Source organism: Oncorhynchus kisutch, linkage group LG8 (assembly GCF_002021735.2).
Source record: "Oncorhynchus kisutch isolate 150728-3 linkage group LG8, Okis_V2, whole genome shotgun sequence".
NCBI classification, from domain to species: domain Eukaryota; kingdom Metazoa; phylum Chordata; class Actinopteri; order Salmoniformes; family Salmonidae; genus Oncorhynchus; species Oncorhynchus kisutch.
In genome coordinates, this window is record NC_034181.2 from 34327793 (window position 1) to 34348946 (window position 21154).

Here is a 21154-nt window from a genome sequence, read left to right on the forward strand (position 1 = left end):
GTTTTAGGCTGGGTTTCTGTACAGCACTTTGAGATATCAGCTGATGTACGAAGGGCTATATAAATAAATTTGATTTGATTTGATTTGAATAGAGAGTCAGAGTCCTGAGTGTGGGAACAAACATAGACTGTCCCACGGTTGGGTAAACAAGCTAGTTTATAGTCAACAAAGCATGCAGGAGTCATGATGCAAATAGCATAAAGCACAAGCGAAAAATATAACAACTTGGGGTTAGCCATTGTAAGTTCAGAGTCAATCGCCTCAACAGTGCATGTGTGCTGGAGGAGAGCGAAAGCTCGGGAGAGAGGGGAAGGTGTGGGAGGGTGTACCTATACCAGATAGGGGGAAGACAAGGCGGACGGTGAACAGATCGCCAGGTGGAATCCAAGCAACAGTGCAGCAGGCAACGGGAGTAGGTGTCACACCGACTTGGGAGAAGCTTTTTTCGGGAGGCAGAATCCTTGTAGAAAACCCCAGCTAGCTAGCTCTCTGTCCGTCTTTTACACGTGGAAAAGGAGGTCGTTAGCTAGCTATATTTTTTCAGTATCGGAGAATGGTCCTTTACGACGTCCAAACAAAGTTGTCCTGTTGTATTTCGTGGATTCTGAGGAGGATATCTTATCTGCGCAGATGGATGGGGCTTCAAAGTGAAAATCTCCTGCCATTGTTAGGCTCAAGACTTTTCATTCACACTTCAGTGCTAATTTCAGTCAGATTCTTTCCTAGCAGCTTGGTAGCTTAGTGGCCTTATTTATTGAGCCTCATATAACAAAATTACCTAGAGATTGTTGTATTTTACTTTTTGGCTTCAGAAAGTAGGTTCAGACTGAACATTACTCACTCAATTTTGTGTTGGATGGTATTTCCAGGTTCTGCTGTGTTTCTTCTGCAGGTTTTGGCATGATATAAGTTTTTTTCTTGATTGTCCTTGGTAGTAATAGTCCATTCAGGTAATTTTGTCCTTGATTTTGGACAAAATTACCTGAATGGACTATTACTACCAAGGACAATCAAGAAAAAAACTTATATCATGCCAAAACCTGCAGAAGAAACACAGTTTTGATGTTGAGGTTCGTATCTTGCAATAAAATGTAAGTTTATCTACATTTATCCAAATCTAATTCTATATTTTTGCAGGAGCCCATGCTGACACTCACTCCCCACCTCCCTGCCTTGAATGGGCCTACCGTACATCTTACTGTAGAAATTATGTTGAAAACGAGTCTAGATTGGAACTGTGCTGTTAAAATACAAGTCATAATTTGTATTCTGAACTGGAATAAACTGATTGAAGCAATATGTTTTTAGAGGCAAACACACTCACACAGTTCTGGGTTGCTCATCTACAGCAGGACTGAGAAAGTATGTTCTTATCCAGTTTGGCACCACATACAAGACATGGTTCTCAACTCTGGCATACTTAAAAAACAAGTACAAAAACAGACTCAATGCTGAGCATGACCTCTACGTTGCACTGTCAAAAACTGAGCCCAGAATAGACATGCCTGGTAAAAACTTCAACCTGTGTGATTTGATTAATACGCTGATTAATTTTCACTCAGTTCAGAGTGAAAATTATTTCTTGTATTTTAACAGCAACAGTTCCAACCTAGACAGATATGTCAGAGTGTTTTTAATGGGGAAAAATAAACATGATTAGCTATTTATATTTAATTTCATTGTTATTTGTTTTTGTCTATATTGCATTTGTTTTAGGCATAAGGGCAATGAAATGTGCCAATATTTGCTTATAGTTGCATAAGTTTATGTCCCAGGAAAACACAGAATTTCTCATTTAGGCCCCAGGCTGAAAAAGTCTGGGTTTAAAAATTGTATGTTTACTAAAATCACATTTCCTTTGATTTTTTTATGCATCTATTTCTGAGTGTCAACTCTTAAGTAATAAAACAAACGACCATTTATTGAACATTGTTACTACTTTTAGTAGTATCCCATGATGCATCGCCTTATTTTGTTGTAGTTCAGGGAGATGAGCGAGAGAACTGACAGACATAGTCCTCTCTGTTACTGCAGACAACAGGAGCGTTTGACCAGCAGCAGCGACAATGCCTGACATGACAGAACGGATTTAGCCACTGTAGCAATTACGGCAACAATTTATATATTAGAGAATATCAGACGATATTGTAATATTGTTGAAGGTAGGTATCACAATATGTTATTACATTTATAAACCGTTTTCCACATTGGTAACAGCAGGACCCCTCATCGATTGCACCTGTCTCTCGCAGAGTCTGGTTTTGTTAACATTCTCTAGCTAGCAGCAAGCTAGCCACATGAGCATAGCATTGTCAATGATTTATTGCTAAAATGAACATAACAACAGCTTCGACATTTCTTCGCATGCAGCATCTTAGGTAGCGCTAGCTTCTGCACTCGTTGCTAACGTTAACGTTAGCTAACAGTTTGGTTGGCTAGCTAATTGTGACATGCCATGTGGGACTGGATATCAAGAATATAGCTACTAACGTTAGCTAGCTGACTTGATGCTTGGTTGGCTACACAAAATGACAATCGTATTTACTAACTAGTAGGTGTACTAGATATTACCAGTTCAGCTATTTGGATTTGGAGTGCAATAAGACGATGTTGTTTACAAACAGTGCGGCCTTAACCAATTGTTATGGACTGATCATCCTACGTCTGAATTACAGTTAACATCAAATGAAACAATTAGCTAATGTAGCTAGATGCCTAGCTAACATTGTTGTCAAATAGATTTTTGATTGGAAAGTGATAGTCAGACGCGTGCCTGTGAAAGTCGGATCGGGTGCTGTCCGCAATGCAGGTGCTGAAACCAATATAAAACTACTATAATTTTGTCCTTGCATGAGGTCAGTTTGACTTGCTTTTCCATTCGGAGGAATAATTCTAATGAATAATAATTATTGCTCCAAACCCAACTGGCTACCTTTCTGTTATGGAGACAAGTCGATACATTTTAATTCTGCACATAATATCTCAATTGATTATTTATTCCAAAGCACATGGAAAGTTAGTTATATGAACTGGAACAAAGTATCCATGAGACAAAGATATTTGCTCAACACCCACCCTCCACTTCATGATATTTTCAGCATACTAATTTGAGGCAGCACTTAGCTTGGTTAGGTGAATTGAAAGGGATTTTCTCAGTCTTAAGTGTGTGAGACTTCGACCAACCTTTTATCACAGGGGGTGTGTCTGTAGCGTTAATATCTGTTTAGCGAAGTATGGTAGCTAGTTTGTCTTGCTTCTGCAGTTCATTGGAGAGAGGGGAGGGGAGTTGAATATTACATTTTCTCTCCAAAAGCAACATTAATTTAGGATAACTGAGTATATCAGATCACTACAAATGGAGAAAGAGGGTGGAGGGTTGTTTGTTGGTGATGTCATTACAATGTGATATCATTAGAAAAGTATCGTAATCAAATGTTGTCCACTGTGCTATGACATCAGCTGAGCTCTCAAGAACCAAGCCTGATGCTAGGAATGGGTTGTGCTGTGTGAGAGTGTCTGCCATCCAGGGTTTACAGGAAGGACTCAGGATTACTCATTTATTATAGATTATCTCTTTGAGTGCACCCTTTATGACGCGTCTCTCTCTCTCTCTCTCTCTCTCTCTGTGATTACTCTGCTGTGTTGGAGGTCAACTGGTGTCCTTTGCTTCTGTACACAATGAGAGAATTTGACATAAATCTCCTATCGCTGTAGAGCAAGCTTTGAGAGCCATCAGAGGTGACACAATTTATTAATGTTAGTAAGCCGATGATGTAAGAGGGAGAAGCTACGAGATGTGTTATTGAAGCTTGCTTGCTAATGTATGCAGTGGAAGGCTCTCTCTGCACTCAGAGGGGAAAATCAATGTGCTCTCTACTCCTGGCCCAGTAGTGTTGTCTGGGAGAGGGTGGAGACAATGGGACGGCTGCTCTGCTCTGACTGAGTGATGGTCTCTTACCTCACCTCTGGGCGCTGTCTCTGGCTGAACACTGGATGCAAGGACGTCCAAGGAGGGAGGAAGGGACAGGAGACGAGCGGACCCTGCCTGCTGCTGGAGACTGGCTTCATCATGCCACACCCTGTGTCACTGTGACGTTTACTAATCTTCTCAGGATCTCTGACAGCATTCTGTACTTAGCCTCCTCCTCACGCTTTGTGCACTGAAATGGAGGAGTAAGTTCCTGCCAGAGTTTTTTTGTTCCTTGTAGCCTAGTTCTTTTTTGGATGACCTGTTGATAATGACCTATTCAGCCTATGAAATACCCATTGGCCTATTCACCTATTAATTTAATCAAATCCATACCGTGTGTTCTGAAATGTGTGTTCTCTTATATGGTATTTGGATTGGTATTCATTTGAGGTCTTTTTAATCCAGGGTCTTGTCTCATTAAAGTGTCGATGTTTATTTTAAGCAACATGCTGGTAAAGGGCCCAAGAAACCCAACAAAAATGCAGATGACTTGTTTCCCCCTGAGGTGTCTTCTTTAGAGACGTAGTCTGCTCTCTATCTGATGATAAAATCAATAGTTCGACATCAGTGTGTGTAAGCCAATTAGGCTAATACCTTTTTTCTTACTCTATGTGACTCTTCTCTCCTTGCAAGAAATATAGAATTAGGCTGCATTGCGAATTCTATCAGTATAAAAAAGGGTATTGACTGAGTAGTGACCAAGAAACTGTATAAATGTACTCGGTTCATTATAATTTCTACATAGTTCCGATTTGGTTTGAGTCATTTTTAAAGTATACTGAACAAATATATAAACGCAACATGTAAAGTGATGGTCCATTTCATTAAATAAATCCCTGAAATGTTCCATACGCACAAAAAGCTTATTTCTCTGATATTTTGTGACCAAATTTGTTTACATCTGTGTTAGTGGGAATTTCTCCTTTGCCAAGATAATCCAGCCACCTGACAGGTGTGGCATATCAAGAAGCTGATTAATCAGCATGATCATTACACAGGTGCACCATGTGCTGGGTACAATAAAAGGCTACTCTAAATTGTGCAGTTTTGGCACACAACACAATGCTACAGATGTTTTGAGGGAGTTTGCAATTGGCATGCTGACTGCAGGAATGTCCAACATAGCTGTTGTCAGGGAATTTAATGTTAATTTCTCTACCATATGCCGCCTCCAACGTCATTTTCTAGAATTTGGCAGTACGTCCAACCGGCATCACAACCACAGACCACGAGTAACCATGCCAGCCCAGGACCTCCACATCCGGCTTCTTCACCTGCGGGAATTTCTGAGGATGGGGGCATTCTGAGCAGTATTTCTGTCTGAAATAAAGCCCTTTTGTAGGGAAAAACTCATTCTGATTGGCTAGGTCTGGCTCCCAGTGGGTGGCCTGGCTCCCAAGTGGGTGGGCCTATGCCCTCGCAGGCCCACTCATAGCTGCACCCCTGCCCAGTCATGTAGAGCCATAGATTAGGACCTAATGAATTTACTATATTTCAATTGACTGAGTTCCTTCTATGAACTGTAACTCAGTAAAATCTTTTAAAATGTTGTATGTTGCGTATATATTTTTATTCACTATATATTGAGTTATCCTCACCCCAAAAGTAAGAAAAATCAAAGGCAAAGTAAAGCTGGTGCACATCCCAAATGGGTGAAAGGGGGAGCATTTAGGCTAAGCACGGAACCCCAGATGATATGGCTCTTGTTTTGATGTTGTCTCTCTGTCATCTATGTCTGCAGGTCTCTAGAGCTGGTGTGTTTCTACTGCAACATCTGCCATGGCATCCCCCACTGGTACCCTAGAGAATAATCTGCACAGCGCCCAGAAGAACCTGCTCTTCCTCCAGCAGGACCATGCCAAGACACTGAAAGGTCTACATGCAGAGATCCGCAGACTACAACAGCACTGTACAGGTGAACATGCTGAACCTCAAACTGAACTTGAACTAGGGCCACTAGACCTAAATACATACACTTCACAGGGTTCGTACAGTCATGAAAATCCTGGGAAAGTATTGTAATTTGAAAATGGTGTTTTCCAGGCCTGGAAAAGTTTTGGAAAACAATAAAATCCTAAAATGTATTTAGGCAGAGTAAAAATAAAAAAAAATGTATCCATCAAATAAAAATCAACATATCAGCCAGAATCGGAATGACAATATTGCATCCGTGTTTGCGCACATCACTTGCATAGTGTGAGACTAGTTTACAGTTGCTTAAGGAGAGAGTGACAGTCGGACATTGCAGCAACAGGTAGGCCTATAAAATATGATAGAGAACAGATTAACTAGGTAGCCAAATCAAAACATATGTTGTACCCTCTAGTTAACTGTTTAGCTATTATTAGCATATATTTTGTTATGTCCCCAAAAACATTCCATCGACACTCGCGAAAAGGTCATAGAAAGTTGATTTTCAATATTTGACAACTAACAAACACTAAAATAAAATCTAGACCGTCAGGGAGAATCTAAAACTCCAAAATGATGCATTGATTTTGTTCTATGTTTGATATTTGAGTCACTCAGATAGCCATATGTCTTGGCAAAATGTGTAGAATTTCAGGAAATTTGCTTTAAAACAGCTAAATGTTGTCTTTGTGGCCAACAGGATAGCCTGTTTAGGGTAGGCGACCTGCCCTGGCCATGTTTTGATCCAGATAAAATCCTGCTCTCCACTAGAACTGCTAGACAGGCTCTCTGAATAGCATGCTCCTTTATGCCACCACACCACTCCTGTCAGAGCTGGTCTGACGGTGACATTTGATTCTCTTCTCTTTTCACAGACTTGACATATGAGCTGACAGTGAGAAGTTCAGATCCAACAGGTAAGATGTTTAACATGCGTCCTTTCATAACGTGACCCCAGGCACACACACTTGGCCTGGCTTTTTCAATACTTAATTATTACATAGTAATACCATAGTTATTGAGAGATTTCTACTTTTTTACTGGGGTGGGATCCAGTCAGTTTATTTTCTCACTATTTTTCTAGATGTAATTCTGTGGGAACTCTCTCTGTTTTGACTTGACTCTGCTGTCATTGTGTAAGTAATGCCAGTACTGGCAGTATAGTACACTGTTAGACAGAGACATGGAATGTAGCCATTGATGTTTTACCACTTGTAGTTATTCTCTTTGACACTGATTTCACTTTGATTGGAAAACTTTTGAAATGAAATGGATATATTTTCAATGCCTCTGCAAACTATCGTACTGGCAGGTATATTGTTCATGCTATTATATAGCCTATGTGAACTAAACAATCGCTCTCTGCTTGGCTTCACACTGGCTGTTCGAAAACAGTGGCAGTGCCCGTGAACAGCCCAGGTACTAAAACCTGCAAAGCTATAAATTAGACTTTCTGCAGCAGAACAGAGGCCTCTGTATGTCTTAGCCCTGGGAATGGGAGAGAGCAGAAGGCTTGTGCTGTATCCTGGTAACACTCCCCCATCCAGGATGCGGTGCTCTGCGGCCGGGACCCCCTGCTGTTCAGGGCACTGTCCTCCTTACACTGTCAGCTCACCGTCAAGCTCATAGCACAGCCCCCTCCCCCACGTTACCATGGACATGTCACAGAGTTAAACAGAAGTCTAAATGATATACACAGGAGAACTGACAATGAGCATACAGTAGAACCACACAGAGGTCCAACTCTGGGATTTGACCACGTAGTAGACAGACTCAAATAGGAATTGAACATGAATCACAGGGGATCTGTGCAATAGGTAGAAAATATAGCAATCAATGTGATGATAGATATATACTGTATACGGTCAGTACTACGGAAATACTATTAACAATGGGCAGAAGTCAAGGCCCTCCCACCCTCATCTTTCAGGACATCATTACAGTCTTGATTAAGCAGCTGAAATAGCTTTATATACTTGCCAGAGAACAGTGAGCTGATACTCACACTTTGTAGCATCTCTAGCCATGGACCCAAGCAAAAAAGAATGATAAAAAAGCTAAACAAATCATGGTTCTGAAATCAGGCTTGAACTTTGATGTCTTTTGTGCTTTTGAATTATTGAATGTGAAATCAGTCAGTTCACTGTTACAAAATAACAGTAGGTTGTACGACAGGTAACATATCTCACTGAATGTTACCTTGTGAATCCTGTAAAGGGGCTCTGTGCAGTGCAGACAGCGCAGTACTGTGGGGGTTATTTTCAGAGACAGTAGCAGGTTAGTGTGGGACAACACGCAGATTTCAGTGCAGGAAATTAGATGATGTGTCACAGCACTAATGGACAGTCTGCGACCTACTTAGTGCAGCAGGCAGGGCTCAGTGGCTCAAAACAAAGACGACATCCCCTCTCTCGGCTGGTAAAGAAACACCAATCATAACCCCCCCGCCCATTAAGCTGATAGGAAATATACCAGACTGCCCAGTATAGAAAATAGACAATATTCATTGTAGATGGGTTGTATTGGGTAGACATCATTATGTAGGCTCTACAGTATGATATAGGCCTATCTATCTGATACAGAGAGGTAATAGCTAGGCTATATCTGTACAGTAGCTGCTTGTGAATGTGTGTCTGATCAATGCTAATGGGGTGGGGTGAGGTAGGAGCTGTGTTGATGTGGTAAGGGGAGGATGAAGAGCAATGATGAAGGTCAGAGCAGTGCTGTGACCTTGCTATCGACCAGATATGTAATTTGAGACAGGAGCTCTTCTCTCTCTCTCTCTTTCTCTCTAACTCTCTCTCTGCCCACCGCAGATGAGTCTCTGTAGACCATCACTCACATCAGCTGACAGACTCAGTCCATGGTCAGTGGATATACTTACTCTAGAAGCACTAAAACAGTCATTTGGACTGCTCATGAATGTAATTTCTGTATTACTCTGCCATTTTTAAAGTCATGCCCCTTTCCGTCCTTGACATTTCCGAGATACAGGGCATCGGGAAGTATTCGGACCTATTGACTTTTTCCACATTTTGTTGCGTCACAGCCTTATTCTAAAATTGATTAAGTAGTTTCCCCCCCCCCTCATCAATCTACAGACAATACCCCATAATGACAAAGCGAAAACATGTCTTTAGAATTTTTTGCTAATTTATACAAAATAAAAAACTTAAATATCACATTGACATAAGTATTCAGAATTTTTACTCAGTACTTTGTTGATGCACCTTTGGCAGCGATTACAGCCTTGAGTCTTCTTGGGTATGACGCTACAAGCTTGGCACACCTGTATTTGGGGATTTTCTCCCATTCTTCTCTGTAGATCGCTGAAGTCAGAGACTTTTATCTCCCTCACCAACTTCAAACATCTGCTATCTGAGCAGCTGGGTAAATAGCCCACCCAATTTTACCTACCTCATCCCCATACTGTTTATATTTATTTACTTTTCTGCTCTTTTGCACACCAATATCTCTACCTGTACATGACCATCTGATCATTTATCACTCCAGTGTTAATCTGCAAAATTGTAATTATTCGCCTACCTCCTCATTCATGCCTTTTGCACACAATGTATATAGACTCTCTTTTTTTCCTACTGTGTTATTGACTTGTTAATTGTTTACTCCATGTGTAACTCTGTGTTGTCTGTTCACACTGCTATGCTTTATCTTGGCCAGGTCGCAGTTGCAAATGAGAACTTGTTCTCAACTAGCCTACCTGGTTAAATAAAGGTGTTCTCAACTAGCCTACCTGGTTAAATAAAGGTGTTCTCAACTAGCCTACCTGGTTAAATAAAGGTGTTCTCAACTAGCCTACCTGGTTAAATAAAGGTGTTCTCAACTAGCCTACCTGGTTAAATAAAGGTGTTCTCAACTAGCCTACCTGGTTAAAAAAATAAAAATAAAGATACTCTCAAGCTCTGTCAGGTTGGATGGGGGGGCGGTGCTGCGCTGCTATTTTCAGGTCTCTTCAGAGATATTAGATTGGGTTCAAGTCCAGGCTCTGGCTGAGCCACTCAAGGACATTCAGAGACTTTTCCCGAAGCCACTCCTGCATTGTCTTAGCTGTGTGCTTAGGGTCGTTGTCCTGTTGGAAGGTGAACATTTTCCCCAATCTGAGGTCCTGATCGCTCTAGAGTAGATTTTCATCAAGGATCTCGCTGTATTTTGCTACGTTCATCTTTCCCTCCATCCTGACTAGTCTCCCAGTCCCTGCCGATGAAAAACATTCCCACAGCATGATGCTTCCACAACCAAGTGTCACTGTAGGAATGGTGCCACGTTTCCTCCAAGCATGATAATTGGCATTCGGGGCCAAAGAGTTCAATCTTAGTTTCATCAGACCAGAGAATTTGGTTTCTCATGGTCTGAGAGTCCTTTAGGTGCCTTTTTGAAAACTCTAAGCGGGCTGTCATGTGCCTTTTACTGAGGAGTGACTTCCGTCTGGCCACTCTACCATAAAGGCGTGATTGGTGTAGTGCTGCAGAGATGGTTCTCCTTCTGGAAGGTTCTCCCGTCTACACAGAGGAACTCTGGAGCTCTGTCAGAGTGACCATCGGGTTCTTGGTCACCTCCCTTACCAAGGCCCTTCTGCCCCGATTGCTCAGTTTGGCCGGGTGGCCAGTTGTAGTAAGAGTCTTGGCTGTTAATAACTTCTTCCATTTAAGAATGATGGAGGCCACTGTGTTCTTGGGGACCTTCAATGCTGCGGAAATGTATTCGTATCCTTCCCCAGATCTCTGCCTTGACACAATCCTGTCTTGGAGCTCTACGGACAATTCCTTCGACCTCATGGCTTGGTTTTTGCTCTGACATGCACTGGCAACTGGGGGACCTTATATAGACAGGTGTGTGCCTTTCCAAATCATCTCCAATTAGTTGGGACATAACATTTTTGCATCTGAGCTTCTAGAGTGTGTGGCTCTCCTTTATTTTTTAAAAAGTGTTCCACTCCGCTAGCCAGGACCTCGCCTAAATAGGTGTGCGTGTCTTTCGCCTCACATTTAGTTGGGTTTAACATAGGTGGTCTCCAAAGTAATACAAACATCTCAAGGATGAGCAATGGAAACAGGATGCACCGGAGCTCAATTTCGAGTATCATAGCAGAGTCTGAATACTTAAGGTAATTAAGGTCATTCTGTTTAGGTTTTTTTGCAAACATTTCCAAAAACCTGTTTTCGATTTGTCATTATGTGGTATTGTGTGTAGATTGATGAGGATTTTGTATTTATTTAATGCATTTTAGTATAATGCTGTTACGTAACAAAATGTGGAAAAAGTGAAGGGGTCTGAATACTTTCCAAATTAACTGTAACACACGGTCGTTGTTAGAATCTTAAATTCACAAACAGAACTGGAGTTATAACTATTTTTAAATGGTATTGGCACCTCCTTCTCCTGACACTAGGGCTTGCTCCCCTCCTTCTCCTGACAGTAGGGCTTGCTCCCCTCCTTCTTCCGACAGTAGGGCCTGCTCCCCTCCTTCTCCCGTCTGTTGAAGGTGCTCTGCCCAGTTTCTAATCACACAGATAATTGTCTGAACTGAACCTAAACTATGCCCAAACTAATTTCACACATAAGAACAGAATAAATAAATTAAGTGAAGTATGATTGGGGAGAATGGGTGATTTGATGAGCGAGGGGAAGTGTACACTGCAGTCAGACGTCTTGATTCCAAGATGGCGTAGCAGTCAGACGTCTTTTTCCTCGTCTTGTCGTGTCCCGTGTATTTATATTTTTATATATATTTTTTCCGCATATATATATATATATATATATATATATTTTTTTTTTTTATATATTATTTTTCTTAACCTCAACTTCAACATACTCTCCTGCAATCTGCCTCACCCAATGTGGTGTGGTTCTGCTATTTTCTTTACTTTTGAACCGTAACCCATAACAGAAGCTAGCCAGCTAACTAGCTACTAGCTAGTAGTCAGCTAGTCACTGCTAGCGGTCATCAGCTAACCTTTAGCCCGGACAACTCTTGCCAGTCTGCACAGCTCGACTCAAAACAGAGCAAACCGAACTTATTTTTCTCCATATCTCCGGATTCCTACCGCAAGCTCTGAACCTTTTCACCTGGATCATCGCAGCTAGCTAGCTACTATTCCGAGTGGCCACTCCTGGCTAACATCTCTGTCCCGAAGCAAGAACCAATTAGCCTGGAGTTAGCCTTTGCTAGGCCCATCTCCCGGCTAGCCGAAGAGGTCCATCAGCCACTCCTTGGGCTACCAGACCTATTTTGACAATTGGCCTGGACCCCTTTTATTGCCGACACGGAGCCCCGCCGATTCCATCACGACTGGACTACCGACATAATCTGCCCGAGGGGGTTTTTCATCTGGCTCCTCTGTTACGACGCCCCCTGAATGCCCATCTGCTAGCCGCGGCCCGCTAGCTGTCTAGAGCATATCGGACTGTTAGCTGAAGAGGCCCATCGGACAAATTCTTTGGTCACTATACCTATTTTAGAACCTTTTATCACTCGGAGCCCTGCTGATCCATCACGACTAGTCTGACGACGTAACAGCGTGAGGGGGCCACAACAGACTTCTTCCGTTGCGATGTCCCTCTAAGGCCCTTCTGGTAGCTTGCTAGCCCCGGCCCGCTAGCTGTCTGAATCGATGTGTCTCCAGCCCGCCGAGCTACTCACTGGACCCCTATGATCACTCAGCTACGCATGGCTCCCTTATGTCAATATGCCTTGTCTATTGCTGTTTTGGTTAGTGATTATTGACTTATTTCACCATAGAGCCTCTAACCCTGCTCAATACGCCTTAGCTAACCCTTTAGTTCCACCTCCCACACATGTGGTGACCTCACCTGGTTTAAATTGTGTTTCTAGAGACAATATCTCTCTCATCGTCACTCAATGCCTAGGTTTACCTCCACTGTATTCACATCCTACCATACCTTTGTCTGTACATTACGCCTTGAATCTATTCTACTGTGCCCATAAACCTGCTCCTTTTACTCTCTGTTCCGAACGTACTAGACGACCAGTTCTTATAGCCTTTAGCCGTACCCTTATCCTACTCCTCTTCTGTTCCTTTGGTGATGTAGAGGTTAATCCAGGCACTGCAGTGTCTAGCTCCATTCCCATTCCCCAGGCGCTCTCATTTGTTGACTTCTGTAACCGTAAAAGCCTTGGTTTCATGCAAGTTAACATTATAAGCCTCCTCCCTAAGTTTGTTTTATTCACTGCTTTAGCATACTCTGCCAACCCGGATGTCCTAGCCATGTCTGAATCCTGGCTTAGGAAGACCACCAAAAATGTCCATCCCTAACTATAACATTTTCCGACAAAATAGAACTGCCAAAGGGGGTGGAGTTAGCCTGCAGAGTTCTGTCTTGCTATCCAGGTCTGAGCCCAAACAATTTCAGCTTCTACTTTTAAAAATCTACCTTTCCAGAAACAAGTCTCAGAAACAACTCTCAACAAGTCTCAGCTGTGCCCTGGACACCATTATGTGAATTGATTACCCCCCATCTATCTTCAGAGCTCGTGCTGTTAGGTGACCTAAACTGGGACATGCTTAACACCCCGGCCATCCTACAATCTAAGCTTGATGCCCTCAATCTCACACAAATTATCAATGAACCTACCAGGTGCAAACCCAAATCCGTAAACACGGGCACCCTCATAGATATCATACTAACCAACCTGCCCTCCAAATACACCTCTGCTGTCTTCAACCAGGATCTCAGCTATCACTGCCTCATTGCCTGCGTCCATAATGGGTCTGTGGTCAAACGACCCCCCCTCAACACTGTCAAATGCTCCCTAAAACACTTCAGCGAGCAGGCCTTTCTAATCAACCTGGCCTGGATATCCTGGAAGGATATTGACCTCATTCCGTCAGTAGAGGATGCCTGGTTATTCTTTAAAATTGCTTTCCTCACCATCTTAAATAAGCATGCCCCATTCAAATAAAATTTAACCAGGAATAGATATAACCCTTGGTAGACTCCATACTGCCCTTGACCAGCACAAAAGCAGCTGGTGGCGTACTGCATTAGCATCGAATAGCCCCTGCGATATGCAACTTTTCAGGGAAGTTAGGAACCAATATACACAGGCAGTTAAGAAAGCAAAGGCTAGCTTTTTCAAACAGAAATGTGCATCCTGTAGCACAAACTCCAAAACGTTCTGGGACACTGTAAAGTTCATGGAGAATAAGAACACCTCCTCCCAGCTGCCCACTGCAGGCTAGGAAACATTGTCACCACCGATAAATCCACGATAATTGAGAATTTCAATAAGCATTTCTCTACGGCTGGCCATGCTTTCCACCTGGCTACCCCTACCCAGGTCAACAGACCTGCACCCCCCACAGCAATTTGCCCAAGCCTCCCCATTTCTCCTTCACCTAAATCCAAACAGCTGATGTTCTGAAAGAGCTGCAAAATCATGACCCCTGCAAATCAGCCAGGCTAGACAATCTGGACCCTCTCTTTCTAAAATTATCTGCTGAAATTGTTGCAACCCCTATTACTAGCCTGGTCAACCTCTCTTTCGTATCGTCTGAGATCCCCAAAGATTGGAAAGCTGCTGCGGTCATCCCCCTCTTCAAAGGGGGAGACACTCTAGACCCAAACTGCTACAGACCTATATCTATCCTACCCTGCCTTTCATCGAAAGGTCTTCGAAAGCCAAGTTAACAAACAGATCACAGACCATTTCGATTCCCACCGTACCTTCTCCGCTATGCAATCTGGTTTCCGAGCTGGTCATGGGTGCACCTCACGCTCAAGGTCCTAAACGATATCATAACCGCCATCGATAAGAGACAATACTGTGCAGCTGTATTCATTGACCTGGCCAAGGTTTTCGACTGTTGTCCGGACCTAAGGCAGTCTCTATGGCAGTGCCACAGGTTTCAATCCTCGGGCCGACTCTTTTCTCTGTATACATCACTGTATACATCAATGATGTCGCTCTTGCTGCTGGTGATTCTCTGATCCACCTCTACGCAGACGACACAATTCTGTATTCTTCTGGCCCTTCTTTGGACACTGTGTTAACTAACATCCAGATGAGGTTCAATGCCATACAACTCTCCTTCCGTGGCCTCCAACTGCTCTTAAACGCAAGTAAAACTAAATGCATGCTCTTCAACCGATCGCTGCCCACACCTGCCCACCCATCCAGCATCACTACTCTGGACGGTTCTGACTTAGAATATGTGGACAACTACAAATACCTAGGTGTATGGTTAGACTGTAAACTCTCCTTCCGGACTCACATTAAGCATCTCCAATCCAAAGTTAAATCTAGAATCGGCTTCCTATTTCGCAACAAAGCATCCTTCACTCATGCTGCCAAACATACCCTCGTAAAACTAACTCTCCTACCGATCCTTGACTTCGGCAATGTCATTTACAAAATAGCCTCCAGCACTCTACTCAGCAAACTGGATTCAGTCTATCACAGTGCCGTCCGTTTTGTCACCTAAGCCCCATATACTACCCACCACTACCACCTGCATGCTCTCGATGGTTGGCCCTCACTTCATATTCGTCACCAAACCTACTGGCTCCAGGTCATCGATAAGTCTTTTCTAGGTAAAGCCCCGCCTTATTTAAGCTCACTTGTCACCATAGCAGCACCCACCCGTAGCACGCGCTCCAGCAGGTATATTTTACTGGTCACCCCCAAAGCCAATTCCTCGTTTGGCCACCTTTCCTTCCAGTTCTCTGCTGCCAATGACTGGAACGAAATGCAAAAATCACTGAAGTTGGAGACTCAAAACTCCCTCACTAACTTTAAGCACCAGCAGTAAGAGCAGCTCACAGATCACTGCACCTGTACATAGCCCATCTGTAAATAGCCCATCCAACTACCTCATCCTTTTATTTATTTTGCTCCTTTGCACCCTAGTATCTCTACTTGCACACTCATCTTCTGCACATCTATCACTCCAGGGTGTAATTGCTATATTGTAATTTTTTCGCCACTATGGCCTATTTATTGTACCTCCCTTATCCTCCCTCATTTGGACACACTGTATATAGACTTTTTCTATTTTATTATTGACTGTGTGTTTGTTAATTCCATGTGTAACTCTGTGTTGTTGTTTGTGTTGCACTGCTTTGCTTTATCTTGGCCAGGTCGCAGTTGTAAATGAGAGCTTGTTCTCAACTGGCCTACCTGGTTAAATAAAGGTGAAATAAAATTTAAAAAAAATAAAAATAATGTAATCACCAATTGTGAATGAAGAACAGGGTGGGCCATTCTATTGTATGGATCTATTCTAATTATAATTTCAAAATGGTATGTATCCTATATCAGTCCATCGAATCCAAGCAGTCTTATCAGTCTACTCTGTCCTACTTAGAGTACACAGTGTGCGTAATTTACAATGACAAGAAGACCAAGACGAATGGATCTACTTGCTGCATTAGCGTTGCTACAAAACCAGCCTGGCCGATTATCAGCACAAAATGTCCTCACTGAAGAGAGAAGGCCCTACATCGGAAGCAAAAACAACATCTGCAACGTACACCATGTCAGCACAAGCTGACAATAATTGACAATTATTTACATTTGTTGCTTCTGTCCTGATGTTCACTATTTATCAAGCACACTTTGAGCTTATAATGATGTTTAGTTTACTGATGTTTTCATCATTTCACCGTGTGTCTTGGTGAGTGGGGTATATTTTTTATTTTTTTTGTCATTATAGACAGAAGCTGTTACCGCTTTCTAACACATGCTTTCTATGTCATAGTTGTAACAAAGGCACGTCCCTCTCCAGCGCTCGAGTTCGTTGATTATTATTATTAGGCTGATTTATTTTTATTCACACCTGTCACCATCGTTACGCGCATCAGCGCCTAATCAGACTCAATCACCTGCTTGATTACCTTCCCTATAACTGTCACTCCTGCACGCTGCTCGTGTTTCTTGTTTTGTCCATGTTCGTTTTATTTATTAAATTATTCACTCCCTGTACTTCCTTCCCGACTCCCAGCATACACTTTCCAGCACTCCATGAATAAAATCTATTGGACACTTGAATATTGATGTTGTTTGTTTTTACATATTTTTTACAGCCTACAGTAACATAAACAAATTAAAATGCTGTTATTAAAAGTACCTATGCGCAAGGTGTGAGTGTGTGTGTGTGTGTGTGTGTGTGTGTGTGTGTGTGTGTGTGTGTGTGTGTGTGCGTGCGTGCGTGGAGGGTTGGATACACAGTATGTGTAGCCTATATTTGGAATTTGCAGTGTGTGTGTGTGTGTGTGTTAGGCCCAATGCATCAGTTTTTATCTTAATATAATTTCGGGGTAACAGTTATTTACCTTACCTTTAAATTAAAATGGTCAAAAAGAATCAGAAATAGCTTCTTAGCAAAGAGCACATTTTCAAGCAGGAATTGTACGATTTTTGTGTACCTATGATAAAAATTACAGACCTCTACATGCTTTGTAAGTAGGAAAACCTGCAAAATCGGCAGTGTATGAAATACTTGTTCTCCCCACTGTACATATGTAGGATGTTAATTTGACCAGTTTCTCACAGCAGGAAAATAATCCTGCAGTAACAGGAAATGTGGATTATTGTCTGGATTATAATTAATTGACATTTATATAGGGGTTGCAACATTTTTAGTTGAGGCAAATCAAGTCTGACATTTTTAAGATGAAATTAGTTTCTTTAGAAGCATTTTTTAACCTTGAATACACTACAAGTTTGCATTTCTTGCTGTGCAGGAAATTTCCTGCAACAACAGGGTAATCAAATTAAGATCCTACATCTGTACACAAGCCTACAGTATGTTAACTGCAGATGGCAGCCCTACCAGACAAATAGCAAAACAGCCTTGTTTGTACTCCTGATGGAATATTTTGAGAGGAATGGACAATGTTTTATTGTGGATCCAAATAAAGCAGGCTATGTGAGACTATTTTGTGTGTTGCAACAGGGTGTAGATTTCTGATGGTTGTGTGAATGTGCATGTTTTGTCTTCATATAGGGGTCTAACAGTGTGATTTGTTTGTGTGTGTGCAGACAGCAGTGAGGCACGCTGCAGGGAGCTACACAGTAAGTGTGAGGAGCTTGAGGCTCAGCTGAAAGTGAAGGAGGAGGAGAACACTGAGCTGCTGAGGGACCTGGAGCAGAAGAATGCCATGATCTCTGTCCTGGAGAACACCATCAAGGAAAGGGAGAAGAAGTACCTGGAGGAGCTGAAGATGAAGAGCCACAAGCTGGCTGTCCTGTCTGGAGAGCTGGAGCAGAGAGCCAGCACCATTGCCTACCTCACCTCTCAGCTCCACGCCACCAAGAAAAAGCTCCTGGCAGGCAGCTCCTCTGAGGCCAGCCCCAACGTCAGCCCTGTGAGCTCCTACAAGCCCACCCCTCCCAAAGCCAAGGACCGTCAGTCTGGCCCTGAGACCCCTCTACGCCGCATGAAGAAGAGCCTGTCTCAGCCGCTGCACTCTGAGTTAACCGAGCTGTACCGGCTGGGTTCTGACGGGAGGAGGATGGTCCTACGGGAGGCGGTGGACGCCATGCCCGACCCCACCCCATTTCTGCAGGCAGCTCGAGACACGCCTGATCTACAGATGGTACGAGACCGGCCTGCCGTCATCCCCCCCATCGCCTGTGATCGCTCGTCCAGCCCACGCCACAGCCTGGCACGGGACCGTCAGCACCGGGCACACGTGGGCGTGGCACACCGCATCCACCACAGCACCCCTCCACTAGCGCCGTCTCAGCCAGAGGTGGAGATGCTGGCTGTGGACCAGGTCAATGGGGACAAGGTGGTGAGGAAGCGATCCGGGGCGGACAGAACAGTTTAACACATGACAAGAGCGAGAAGGAGCATCACCTACTCTATAATCAGCTGCTTTTTATGCAATTCGGCAACGAGCAAAAGAAAGTCAAATGGGATACTTCACTTCAAAAAAGCGTTTTTAATATGTAGACACGGACTACTGTAAGCATGCCAAATGTTTTGTTTTGAAACCCATGTGACTTAAACATCCTGTCCTTTTTGCATGGTCTTTCATCTCACTCCATCTTACATCCTGCACATAAACTTCTCCGCCAAACATCTGCATTATTGCCTGCTTACCTGGTGAATCCAATACACATCGTCATAGTTAATACTACAGTTAAGTTATCCATACTTCATCTGGTCAGCAATACTGTCCAGACAGATAAACAAGCTATATGACGTCTGCAGCTACGTCATACATGTTATAGAAGTTGACTTATTAAACTAATACTCCCTGAATGTTTTTCATCTTGTGATGTTAATACATTAACAGAAACAAATCACAGAAATGAATTGGTAATTGTCTAGTTATCACACAAATGAATTGGTTACATGTCATGGGCATTTCTAAGACATAATCTACACAGAACTGTCGGACCTATGTGTCCGTGATATCTGTAAATATGTGATGGATATTTTAATTTATTGTTTGTTTTACTTTTAATATAGAAAAAATACATCTCAAGTATCGGAAAAGTGGCATAATCACTTATTGTCATGCTTCTCTCATCACACTTACTCGTCCTTGAATACTATGTATATGACAATATAATAAAGCAGTCTTTTTTTGTTACTAACGTGGTGTGTGTTGGGAAGAATCTAACCTCTGTCACAGGCTTTCACCATGTCAGCGAAGCCTGGAGGCAGAACTTTGGAAGAATCTGAAGCGGAAACTGCTTGATGTTTCAGGCTGCCAGTGGACATAGGGTGAGACATAGGTCATTAATAGCTGGGTTTTTTGCAACTATTGAATCACTGGGTGTGGACAAAAGAATACCAACATTTTCACACTGTCATGCTGTTATTATAATAGCACAAGTAATCTAAAGTAGGTATTTGATCATTCATATAGATTTGGTCTATTATTGGTAGTAATGTGTGGGATACATCTTTCTGTGTCTAAATGAAAACAACTAGTTTCCACAAACACTCATCAGGTTTGCCATAGACATGGGCAGCCCTGCTTACTAATTTACATCTGTGTCACACTGCCCATGAGATTGCTTTTCCAAGAGACGGGTTCAGATCCGGTTCAGATCCCACCTGTGTGTAGTTGACATGAGACAGGGTCACGGTCTCATGATGAGGTAGCCCTTCATGCGACTTCAAAATCAGTGTCTCCCTCCGCCCAAAAGGGAATTACCTATTGGGCTAACTGTTAAGACATTGGTTTCTCCTGTGGAAGATCCGGTTTCAGATCCCGGCTGTGAATGGCATCCAACGGTGGGATCTTCTTTCGTGGGAGAGGAGGTCAAAGGGGGGTGAATGTAGCGGACATTTAGTTGCACTCAAAGTCTCGTGATGTAGCCCTGCCTGTTACTTCTAAATCACTGTCGCCCAAAAGGGAACCAAGACGTTGGTTTCTTCGGTGGGAGATTGCGCCCGTGAGTCATAGATTTGCACTCTGTTACCACTCATTCGAATTCCCTCTTTCCAGAAGTCTGCTCTAAAGCCAGCAGAGGTCGTCTTTTCACAGACAATCAATGGTGAACCAAATAACAAGGCGGATAGATGTCTGAAACAGACAAGCACAGCATGAGTGACGTCTGGAGGCAAGATATGTAATAAACAAGTGATCATACTGTACTGTACAAATTCAATCCCTAGGTTATTTATGAAGAAGAGGACTGGCCCAACTAGTCTATATAGTGCATATTCTATGTATTGTTTTAGGCAGAAAAGGGCTCCATGTTGTATCAGAGAAGGTTGGAAGATGTGGAGAAAGACAGTTTATGGGGATGGAAGTAATTGTGGGCCGTTTTTGACATGGAAACTCTTAATTTACAATACTTGAGTGAAATAAATGCAATTTACTTAGGACCAATCCAATTGAATTACTCGTGGAAGTGTTTACCTCTAGCCTACATTTCCATATCTAGACACAAGATGTCACTATACTATCAGTACAGACTGGCAAAACCAAACATGTATTTTAAAATACCAAATGAAGCATAGGATAGAGAACAAAGGCCTAGAGATTGAGGAGACACAGACAGATAAGGGCTTAAACCATGTAACCATAGGGTTACAGAGCAAGTACACTACCTCCTGACATTTAGGCCTACAGATCCAGACCTCTTGGCAGAGACAGTAGCAGGTTACACTATTCTGGACAGAGAGAGATGGAGAGAGAGCGCGAGCGCACGCAGTTAGAGGTGCAAACATGGGGAACCAGAGATAATCCCACCGCTGCCATCAACGTGGCGAACATATCATCAAGTTCGCTATGATAAAGTCAAGTTCTTAACAAAAGTCATGTGTA

At 42.8% G+C, this 21154-nt stretch overlaps 1 protein-coding gene across 1 annotated transcript; it reads left to right on the forward strand.

Moving 5' to 3' along the window:
* Positions 1-1977: 1977 nt before the first annotated feature.
* LOC109895100 (coiled-coil domain-containing protein 92-like) lies at positions 1978-19465 on the forward strand. Its single transcript, XM_020488746.2, has 4 exons — positions 1978-2162; positions 5712-5885; positions 6757-6798; positions 17904-19465. The coding sequence occupies exons 2-4, from the start codon at positions 5750-5752 to the stop codon at positions 18692-18694; spliced, it is 969 nt and encodes a 322-aa protein (XP_020344335.1). The 5' UTR covers positions 1978-2162; positions 5712-5749; the 3' UTR covers positions 18695-19465.
* Positions 19466-21154: the final 1689 nt, after the last annotated feature.

Bases quoted from the DNA above. Each gene is read 5' to 3' on its own strand.
- LOC109895100 (XM_020488746.2), top strand. From the start codon at position 5,750: ATGGCATCCCCCACTGGTACCCTAGAGAATAATCTGCACAGCGCCCAG. The intron at 5,886-6,756 runs GTGAACATGCTG...CTCTTTTCACAG, and splicing joins ACTACAACAGCACTGTACAG to ACTTGACATATGAGCTGACA. The intron at 6,799-17,903 runs GTAAGATGTTTA...GTGTGTGTGCAG, and splicing joins GAGAAGTTCAGATCCAACAG to ACAGCAGTGAGGCACGCTGC.